The sequence below is a fragment of the Montipora capricornis genome, chromosome 7 (genome assembly GCF_036669925.1).
Source record: "Montipora capricornis isolate CH-2021 chromosome 7, ASM3666992v2, whole genome shotgun sequence".
Classification (NCBI taxonomy): domain Eukaryota; kingdom Metazoa; phylum Cnidaria; class Anthozoa; order Scleractinia; family Acroporidae; genus Montipora; species Montipora capricornis.
In genome coordinates, this window is record NC_090889.1 from 46323778 (window position 1) to 46335493 (window position 11716).

Genomic DNA, 11716 nt, shown 5'->3' on the forward strand with positions numbered 1-11716 from the left:
GAATAAGGGCGACCGCGTACTTGCCTTTGCATGAAATGCAAATGCGTGAACCAACATTCCCCATTAGTACTTTCTTTTTTTTGTAATTATTGCTTTACAAAATGAGATAACAAAAATTTAAACAAAGAAAAAAGAAATCTTGTCACATATTATATTTATACTTAAATGACCTGACAGTTTCCTGTTGTATTCTTACAAGGCTTGCGACCTTAAGCACCACGCATGCACTTTCATTTGGGTATTAAAGAACTTCTTTCCTTAGTATCTTTGCATAATTATATGCTCTCATTGCGTATTATGAAATTCGTGTCCACCTATCTTCTTATTATTCGACTAAAAAGCGACACAAAATGTACTTTGTTTTTTCAATCATGTTTCAGCCAGGTTTCATTTCCACATCATGTCGCCTCTTGTAAATGCATCTCCCGAGAGGTGAGAGACATTTTCGTTACTATTTATTTCGTTTTTGTGCAAACATATGGACAGCCAGTTTGTTTTTCTTTACAAGGGATGAATGTTTGTGACAACAGCGAAATGGAAACTTAATCTTTTTAGAACATTAAAAAGAAGCGGTTGCATTACGTAAGACAATATAATATGCAAGCATGAAGACAGCCATGCATGCTTCGACTTTAAAATCTCAAAACCAAAAGCAATTATTTAAGTTTGGTTTTACGAACATTGTGTCATTTGTTTTGTATTTGTTTTTCTTGTTTTTTTCTAATTTTCAGTGTGGTTCTGTCGGATTTGTTTCTGGGTGTATTGGAATACAACTTGAAGGAAATTACCTATGCTGCAGATGTTGCTCAGCTTGGGTGTGTTAATTTTAATTATTGTGCATCAAAACTATTTACCCCAGTGAACATTTGTTCTTTGAAATCTGGAAATATTCTTATGGGCATTGAAAAGCCGTTAGAAAACATTTTGACAAGCTATAAATCCCGAGGCCCTGGGTACAGAGATCTTTCATGTGTGCTGCTGTCATCAAATAGGACTTCAATGAAATACCATTAACCTGTTAAATTACTATATTTTGCTACTGAGAAGTCCACTTTAAATTCCTCCCCCAGTAGTTATGGACCCATCCACCCAGTAAAAGAGATTTTCTATTTTTAACTCCTGAATGTAGTTCCAGCATTCTGTTTTTTGTGTTTCTTTTGCATTTGTGAATCTAAACCTTTTTTTCTAAGCATTTTCTATGATAATTTTGGAGTGACGTTTTTGGTTGCTATTTTTACTGTATTACACCGCTGCTTATCAGCCCTTTATAGTTTCCTTCAGCGCCACCTCAAAACCCTTTTTTAGTCTGATTTTATGGTCGCAATGTTGCCAGCAGTGAACTAACACAATTCTTGGTTAACTTATTGTCTATATTGTGGTTAAATTTTTTTCATGTTCCACAATTTTTTTTAAAACTAGCTCAATTTTGATTTTTTTTGGTCCAATATTCATTATCATAGTTTGGAACAAAGGAAGATTTTAAACTGGTTTAAACAAAATGTGAACCGCAGCATGTGTATACAAAGCTCAGGGTCAGATTTCTGTATTTAAGGCTAAAACTAAAGCTTCTTACTTTTAAATTACCTGTAACTACACCGTAGTTTCTGAATTTAATTATGACCTGGCCTGTTTATGTCTGGTCATCAATTAGTGCCAAACCATAAATTTGACATGGTGACTTTATTTATCAGTTTCCAAACTAATTTGTGTGACAAAAATCAATGACTTAAAAGGCTGATTTCTTAGGCATGCTATGTGAGTTATATTATTTCGTTCGTAGATTTAGAGTTAATACCTTCACACGTTGCTTCTTGTCAGTCTTGTCATAAAGTAAATATAGAACAATTTATACACAACTCCATGGAATAAGTATTTACAGAGCTTGCTTTGAAGCTGACACAATTGAGTTTGCTTTCAAGGTACTCAGCAACAGTTGCTGAAACAGGAATCGTTCTTAAGCTGGAAGGGTTTAACCACAAACTAGCCGTAAGTCCGAAACTTATATAATCCTTTTTCAGAGGAATCGTATATGGTATTTCTGTTCATTTTAATCACGTGCACAACCACATACGTACTTACTACCAATATCATAAATGGTAAATCACCTTTCTGTGTGTAAAAGTGTTGCTTCCTTTTCCTTTTCTTTTCCGAGACATTCGCGACAGTTCAGTGTAGTATCTACAGCGTTAAGTGAATTTTTTTTCTCTCAGTTTCCCTTGAGTGGGAAAAAACAAAACAAAACACAAGTAACGTTCCAATGAAGTTGCATTTATTCTCTCCCATAAATCACACTTGTGATATTTTCAAAATGTGGCAAAATAAGTCTGCGTTTCTCTAACTCCGACAATGATGAGGCCTAATGTGGAGGATCTATATAATCTATCAAGTAAAGCTATGATCCTCGCAGTTATGAATGCAATTTTGACAATTGCATAGAGAAGCCTGAAAAATTCAGGAATTTATCGGGGTTTGAACACACGACCTCGTAATGCTGGTGCGGCACTCTAACGAACTGAGCTATGAGGCCACGAAAGTTGGGAGCTGGTCATTTGCGACATACATGACTCATTTCATATGTGATATCATTCATCGATTCATTCATCACGAGAACATTTGAACCCCCAAATGACCAGCTCCCAACATCAGTGGCTTCATAGCTCAGTTGGTTAGAGCGTCGCACCAGCATCGCGAGGTCATGGGCTCAAACCCCGTTGAACTCCAGAATTTTTCAGGCCTCTCTAGATGCAATTGCTAAAATTGCCTTCATAACTGCGGGGATCATAGCTTTACTTGATTTGATATCCACAGTTTAATATATGACTCATTTCATGTATCATTTCGTTCCTATATAATCTATGATGTACTGAAAGAGACGTTTTATTTTATATGTTATATGTTTACCCTGGTGAAAGAAATGAAGAGATTTATTTTTTTAACGTTCCTTCAGGGATACTAAGGGAAAAAATGCTGTTTTGCGGGAAGTTAACCCATATCCTTCTGATTGCTATTTCTGATGTTCGACTACTGCGCTATAGGAGACTCGTGGGAGCTACATGCTGATTTTTTCTGAATATTCCCGATTCACTATAGAAAAATAAACCTCTTTATATCATCAAGGTTTTTATCTTGTGTTATGGATGTCCATAGGTTCAGGGGTAGAGTCATAGGCTCGATTTCGATTTCTCCCCTATCCATGGTCTGATCTTCTGAGACAAATAGGGTCATCGTAAATCATCCCCACTTTTTGTCTGAAATATATCATGAAAGTGGACCCCTCTTTGATTAAAAAAAACATGCGTTTTTTTTTCTTTTAACACATCTGAAATTTTGTCATGTAAAATTAAAGAAAGTATCTTCTCTGAGCAATTTTGGTTTCCTACTTTCATTTTGCTTACTGTCGGCATTGTTGATTCCTTTGCAGCTTTTATTTGAGGCAATAATTGATCACATGGCAAATTTCGTTGTCACACCTCAAACCTTTGATATGGTTAAGGTAGGAAAGAGACTTGACACATTTGGGAAACTTGAATAAAATGCAGTTACATAGCTGTTGGCTGGCAGAACCCAGTATCACATACATTCTAAAATTACTTTCACCATTCTGCCAAACAATATGATGATACCTTTACTTGAGAACAGTGGTGGTGAGAGCTCTTGTCCTATACCAAGGTGGTCTCTGTAATTTTATCTAACATCTTATCACGCAGTTGATTTGACTTAATCATCTGTTGGATGTGTATGTTGTGGTTTAAAATTATTCTTGGTTTGCATTTGTTTAACCAGTTTACATTTTTAAAACTGGGTCGAAATTTTCAAACCAGTTTAAACGTTTTAAGCTGTTTCTAATCAGCTGTCTAAAAAAAGGATTTTTCCTTTTAGGGGGTGTGGTTAAAAAAACAGGGTATTGGTTACAGAAAGTGGCTTCAGGAAATTATGCAGAAATCAACCAGAAAATTGTTAACACATTAGTCAAATGTGTCCATTCCATGCACAGAATGCCCAGCAACCAATGGCAGCTCCAACATTCCTCTCTTTGATAGACATCGACGTGATGGTAGAATGTCACCATTTTACCCCAACGTGCTTTTAGGAAAAATACGTGAGATCAAAAACCATTATGCTTGAATAGTGACCAAGTTTGGAATGTCCAACAGGGCTCGAGACTAACTTTTCAGCTCACTAGCCCAGCGGCTAGTATCAGGTCTGACTTCGCTAGCCAAATCTAAATTTGCACTAATGAATGAAGGGGGTAGTGTCTAAAGAAACTGTGGTGCTGCGTCGGTGGGGAAGTAGTGTACAAAAATTTGGTTTTATCAACGGAGTTGATAATGTAAATTGGCCACCGTACAGAGATTGTAAAAGCTGACGTTTCGAGCGTTAGCCCTTCGTCAGAGCGAAACAGATCGTCAGATTCGCTCTGACGAAGGGCTAACACTCGAAACGTCAGCTTTTACAAACTCTGTACGGTGGCCAGTTTACATTATCAACTCCGTTGATAAAACCATTTTTGTATAAATTTGTACTAGCCAGACTCGTCATGCGCAGTTTTATTCATTTGTAAAAACTATCCAATCTCGACCCCAGAGCTCTTCTCTTGACTAAGGGAGAGAAGAGCTCTGGGGAACCCTGAAACAAGGTGTCTTCTCATTGGTTTTCGTGAAGAACAATCAAAAGCGTTCCTAATTGGTGCATAGCACATTTGCAAACACAACTCGTGCTTTTATTAAATGTTTCCATATTTTCAAATCCATCCTCGCAACAGCGGCGCAAATATGCTGGAGTGTACGTGGATACGAGGCAATTCGGGTTAAAACTACAAAATAGCCCAAAATTGCCTCACATACATGCTAGATCATATTGTGATGCAAATGAGAAAAACTAACCGTGAAAAGGGCTACTCCCACAATCGTACTCGGACGCCATTTTCATTACTTATAGTTGCCTCTAATTCGTCCAAACGCATCACGTGCACAAATGTTATCGTCGCAAACAATCAGAAACAGTTTACGATTGTGTTTCCGTATCGTTGTTTCCTCACTTTTGCGTTGCTACTTGTCAGGAACAACACGTTCATCGACGCAAACTGTTTGCGATCAAACTATCGGAACGTGTTTGCAATTGTTTGCGCCGGAGTTACGCGCATATGGAATCTAGGCTTTAACAGCAGCCGAGAAGTTCCGCATGATTTCACACGTGATTAATCGTTCGTAACGGGGCGTGGGGAAACTGTAATCCGCGTTGATTTCCTGTTCATTTTTTTTCCTTGTCATTTTCTAAGGAAGTAAATTCCATAGAATCCGCTTACAGTTTCTGTTTTTGTTAGTTTCTATTCTCTCCTTCTGCCCCATTCATACGAAATAATTTTCAATTTTTGTTTTTATCCAGAACCGCACTGCTTCACAATATTTACTAGCCCCACTAGCTAGTGAAAGCTCAAAATCTACTAGCCAAAACTGAAATTTCACTAGACTGTGGCTAGTTGGCTACCGGTAGTCTGGAGCCCTATCATAAAGAGCTCTAATTCCCTACAGAAAAGGTGTTCATGTATGTTAAAACGTTCGGTATCTTAAAAATTGTTTTTTTAAAAACCAAACCAAAAAACAAAATTAAACTACAACATATGCATGGGGTGTTTAATTTATCAAACGTGTTCATTGTACTTGAAACGTGGTGTTTACAAATCCTCCTAACTTGAGGACAACAGACAATTTGGGTAAAAATGACTTGACAAGTTTTTTAGCTTTAAAGTGCTACTATGATCAAAAACTTCACTTGCCTTTTTCCTTCAGATTTTGAAAGTGTGTTTGCTTAACACCTGACTGGTAAAATCTTGAGCTTCGAATTTTATCCAAAGGCTGTTTAGTTAGGATTTCACGGTCCACCATTATTTACGTTCGAGACTGACCGATTGGACTTCAGAGGCTTGGATCGAGGATAAGATGACGTCAGACTCACTGGCGTAAAATTTCAGTGTGTAACCACAGCTCATTATATATGAAAAACACCAGTTTAAAAGTCGGAAAGCTCGAAACTCCCGTGCTGCATATTAATTAAGGCAGGTGCACACGCATTGCATTTTTAAACTATTGAGTCTTTGACTTCATCGTTTCTTCGATCCAGCTCTCTCAAGATTTTAAAATTAGTAGTGTCAGACGATTAATTTTGAAATTTTCAGTCAAAATAAACAGGTGAAACAGGTGTCTTTGAAATGAAGGCTGAAAACTTCAGTCACTTAGTATTCCGTTAACATAGTTTTGAAATACAAAGAAAAAGTTGACTTTATTTTTGATCGTAGCAGCACTTTAATACTCATAGTTTTAAAATAAATACATTCTATCTGATGATAGGTTGAGCAACATTCTGGATTATGTCTGAACGGTGTGTTTCTCTTGCAGCAAAGGTTAATGAGATCATATCACAACACAATCATCAAACCGCAGAAGTTAGTCAGGTTAGTACAAAATGTAGTGTGAAACCCAGACAGGAGAAAATTCAAAACCATTGTGCTTGTCGTCACATGATGCTCTGAATGCCATAAATGGCTGGTTTACACATACGACGCAAGCATAAACACAAGCAACATACGCAGACGCAGTAGGGTTTTGATTATTGGTACCTTTCATAAGAACAAAAGACACTTAATTAACAACAAGTGATGTTCTCGCATCATTTAAAAAGCATTTCATCTACATCATCCATTTTTGTTTTTCAAGTTTTTTAGTCTGTGACAAGTCTTCAGTCTCTTTTTTTAACATGCATGGCTACAATTAGGGTTTAAATTACTAAGAAAAATGCAAAATCGATCAAAGAACTATGAAAGAACAGAGAATTGATCAGCAAAAGAATCTGGATCCCACAAGCCAACAAGTCATTTGGTACTCCTTTTTGTCTTGTATCGTAAAGTATTTGAAAATAGGCTGTAAGTGCTCAACATAACTTCGTTTGCAATTTTTTTCCTTTATCAGATCCATTCGTCTTTCCATCTTACAACACATCAAGTGGACAACTGTCAACAAGCGCAGCGTTATTCCTGATGTTTCAGTGGAAAATCTCCAGGTTAAAATAAAAAATCTTGGTTGCGGCCATCTTTCATCTCCTAAATAAAAAAAGTTATTCGTGACAGTACTTTTGAAAACCTTTTTCAGACCTCTTGAAAAAAAGAAAATCGTGTCCTTCTCTACTTGTAAAATATTCTCGTATGTCCTATTAAATTGAACATAAGAGGTGATGGAGATTAGTTTAATAAGTTTATCTTGTCTCTCTCAGAATGGTCCCAATATTAACACCCTTTGGTTTACATTCAAAGCGCCCTTTCTTCATGATGCAGTCAGTATGATCCACTATATGTACAGAGGCTGATTCTTAGTTCAATCACAGCTCCAACATGCTGTCTCCGGCCGGGAGTCCATTTCTCTTTCATCCATCTAACTATGAATGGGGAAAATGATACAATTATTTCACTGTGGACACTAGCGTGATTACTTTGAGTTTGATTTAGTTTCTTTTATGTGAATTTTCATTAGCATATATCTTCCCAGTTCCAAGAGTTAAATTTTTGAAGGAAAATTTAAGCTTAAACCGGAAACATGGGTGATTTGAATGCAAGCAAAAGAAACTTGAAACGAGTGCTACTCTAGAAAAGTCTTTAACTCCATTTTTCGCTCCTGTTAAAATTTAAGGTCTTGTCTGTAGAGTCAAATGTTTTCTTTAAATGAGTTCTCTCTCCCACAGAATTTTGTATCTGCTTTCAAATCCAAACTGTTTGTTGAAAGCTTGATTCAAGGAAATATCACTTGTCAGGTAATACTATGATTGTTAATGACAAATCAGTGACAAACACCAACACGGATCATACCTTGTTTTTTTGGTTATAATGCTTTAGATACTTATGCTTCGACTGTCTTAAATCATTACTTTTGGAATATCATGTTGTTGCTTTGCTAGCGTTGCTCATTACATGCATGCTTAACGCCTTGAAAAGCACAGATTGTTGCTTTAAAGTTGAAAAATATAATTACTTCTGGGCTACTGTAGGCTTTTCTTTTCGGAACAACAGCTTTTTTTTTTCTTTCTTTTGGAAGTTGTTAATTACTACATGAGGAATGTTGACTATCCTTGATTTAGAAACACCATGGATCGTTACTTTTCAGTGGTTCGTTTCTATTATATCACTTTATATCATTATTTTGTAAAGATCTCAGAGCGTTAAGGCCTAGAGTGTGATATTAGGGAGCTTAAGCACGCAATGTTTTTAAGCCATGGACGTACACTGAAATTGTACATTTCGCATGCCAGGATAGTAGTCTCTAGTAGATTTTTATACTTATCGTCTCTAATAGTGAAAAGATACTTAGCAGTATAAATGTGGTAGTGTTACAACAACTTGTGGTTGGCGTCCTTGGCTCTAAAACGTCGCATGCTCGTAGCAGTAAGGTGGTTAAAAGCTCAATACATTTGGAATGTTGTGGTTCAGCTCTTGTCTTTGAACCATCAAGGAAAAACAATGTAGGTGGACGGTTTCTGTAAAAGCTTATGTTGCCTGTGAAGTGAAAAAAATAACTGATCCTTATTTGAAAAGTCCTTTGAAAGTTTTTGTCTAAAATCGACGTCATTAGTGGGAAAAATCAAATGAATGTAAAAATAACACAAGCGAGAATTTCCTTGAAATTGTTTGAGCATAAGTAACGCACTAGACATGAATTGACGCCCAATGTGCTGTTCCCGTGACAGTATGTTTGCCTTACGATCTACATGTAGTTTCTGTTGGACTCGGCTTTATATATTTTGCTTTAAAGAAACGAAGACTAAAATATATTTCTAAAAGAGTTGATGGGAAGACCCTTGTCGACATGAACTCCGTGTAATTTAAATGCCAATCTTTTGTTTTGGACAGAAAGGGACTGGAGTTGCGAGTGTTTTTATGGTCAGGTGGTAAAATGCGTCATATTACTTCTTTCTTCCGGTTCATTACTTGTGCCAAGCTCAAATGCACTCAGCAGATTTCTTTTCAGTTTATATTTTGTGATTTCTTTTTAATTGACAACTGATGACGTCACCACCTGCATAGCATAAAAACACAAATGCCCCTGAAGCTGATATATTTGAAAAGTGCAAACTTTCCCATTTAAAAAGGGCCTTTCGAATAAGTATCAAAATTAATATTTTACTTCATAGGCACTTAACTGGAGGACCTTCAGACCTTAACTTTTCATGATTTTTTTTTTCTTCCTTTTCAAGGAAGCCATATCTTTACAAGAACACCTTTACAGGTAGGGGGAATTTTATTTTAGGTGGACAGTATTTCACTGGAATGAGCAATTTCTTTGTGTCAACAAATCAGGAACCATGGCAAAATAACATAAGGTCGCATGAGGAGCTCTGTGTGGCGTCCAACTTTTTTTCCGAAAATGATGCTACCAAGTATGTTCAAAAAGAATTACTCCTGTATTGGGAATTTTAGCCACTGTGTTGTGGCAGTTTTCATTGATAATGGAATAACCATGTCGTTATTTAACAATGCAAAAACGGAAAAGAGGTATTATGTTCAGCAGAGGTGAGGCAAAAAAAGCACCCTGCTTTGCTAAAGGAAGAGAGACGAGCTACGCGAAATTCGCAAAACAAAACGGCAGAGATGTCTAGCCGAAAAACGGGAGGAGCTCAATGCGCAGTGATGGTGAAGACAAATTTGAGAGATTACGTTCAAAATCGTGGCTTTGCACCAGCGCTTAGGGCTCTATAAGAATGTGACTGGTTACTTTGTCACGTGGGATGCCTTCGGGTTGACAAATCTGCACGCGAGGATTTATAATTGGTCAATCCTTTTCCTGTACACAAATGCCATTATGCCTTGATGACATATTGTTTATTTGAGTCTCGTAAAATATATCGTTATATATTAAAGGGGCTAGGTCACGCTATTTTAGGTAATTTTGTTTAATTTTGTTAATTATGAGCTCTAAACGTCAAATTGGCAGAGCAATAGTCTTTCATTTGCAAAATCACGGCCACATAACAACTGAGAATGATTTTCCAGATGTGTAAATGACATTTTAATATAGACTGATATAAATTTGAAAAAAGGTGGGCCGACGTTTTTCAAATTTACCCAAATTCAATCCATTTCAATCCTCGCCGGTTTTGTCCATCCATGTCCCTTCTTGGCTTCCCTGTGTTTTGTTAGAGTTCTTCTATAGTTTTGAACAGTTACTTTGATATTTTAGTTAATTCTATGACCATTCGATCAGTGCTGAAATTGCCTAAAATTGCGTGACCTAGCCCCTTTAAGAGGGCATATTTTAAAACGAAAAGAAATCTTGAAAAGGTTTCATTGATGCATTGTGGTTATTCGTTTCTACCAAACTGGAAGAACATAATCAAGCTCACACAAGACACACCTATTATATTTGTCGATAAAAAAACAAGAATTCTATAATACTTTTTTAATTTTGATCCTTTGATTCTAATTTTTCACGTTGTTTCATGTTTCTTATTTGATAAAGTATGTCGGTGTTCATAAATTTAAATTGTTACAGGATACGCAGACTTACTACTCTTGAGGTCAAACTTTCGGTGTAAAATGAACAATAGAGAAGCCTCCTTGTTCTCTGCAAGAGAGATCATGCACAGTTACATTTTAAAGCTTGACCTTTGACAGCACCTCGCATTCGTACAAAAGTATTGGAAGTGTTTTTGTTGTTGTTGTTGTTGTTGTTTTTGTTTATAACTGACTCGTTTTCTATGACAGCAAGCTTCAGTTTATGGCCTTAAGCAGTTGCTTCCACCCTGAGGTAAGATCTTATTTAGGCATGATACTACCAGGGATACTGTGGTCAATGGGACCTTAGCCTAGTTGTAGTACCAAGACTTCTAGATTTAAATGACAGGGCTGGTTGAATTTAGCCGTTTATCTCTGATGTTTCTAAATATAGACCTTATTCATAAATGGCGGTCAATTAATAATTCTTTTGTCGAAGTGCAAATTAGCCTACCAAGCCTCGATACCATACAGTGAATTGAAAAGAATTCTTGCTCTAAAATGAGGCTTGGTAGGCTAATTTTGCACGTGGACAATAATCAAACAGAGCGTGATAATGAGTCAGCAGAACAGGACTATGGAATAAAGATCACACGCACTGGATTAAGAACCTAAGCATAGAGCTATCATTAATATTCTTACGGATAACGCCATGAAGCACACACAGTAAGTCCACGTCAAAATTTCTTCCATACTCGTAGAAACTTTGTAAGGGTTCTTTGGTGGGTTCACGGGCTGAAAAAAGCTTGTGGTTCCAGTTGTGACAAGGCTGTTAAAAAATTGAAAGCAAAAAGAGAACTTTACTGGATAAATCGGAAAGAGCTTCCTTCGGCAGTAGGTTTGTGTTGGTTTTAGCTGTAGTGCTTTGTTCTTTGCTTTTATGTTTTGTTAGATTCGAGTGATTCAGTTGCCAGCCACTGAATGCATCTGTCGTGTGATGAGTTTCAACAAGGAAGATGACAACTCTGTTGTAACGAATTACTATCAGGTATTCTTTGAGACTACATTTCCCAGAACTTGGAGCAATTAACTTAACATTCTAATATACCAATGGTCCACTTTCCCTCCATAACTTTAAAAAAGCGTCATTGTTCTTTCTTTCAGTGAGAAGGTTAGCACAAGAAATTGTATAACTAATCTTTGTGTTGCTGGGTTGGAAAGGCCATAGACTCCTTCATTGGT

General features: G+C 36.7%; 1 protein-coding gene across 1 annotated transcript in view; it reads left to right on the forward strand.

The window, feature by feature from the left end:
• LOC138057295 (nardilysin-like) overlaps positions 1-11716 on the forward strand; it is a 74587-nt gene that overhangs the window by 52414 nt on the left and 10457 nt on the right. The window contains exons 26-35 of the mRNA XM_068903346.1: positions 381-432; positions 732-815; positions 1920-1986; positions 3422-3493; positions 6396-6451; positions 6966-7056; positions 7732-7800; positions 9238-9269; positions 10745-10787; positions 11427-11522. Of these exons, the coding sequence (XP_068759447.1) occupies positions 381-432; positions 732-815; positions 1920-1986; positions 3422-3493; positions 6396-6451; positions 6966-7056; positions 7732-7800; positions 9238-9269; positions 10745-10787; positions 11427-11522 (662 nt within the window). The remainder of the gene's footprint in view (positions 1-380; positions 433-731; positions 816-1919; positions 1987-3421; positions 3494-6395; positions 6452-6965; positions 7057-7731; positions 7801-9237; positions 9270-10744; positions 10788-11426; positions 11523-11716) is intronic.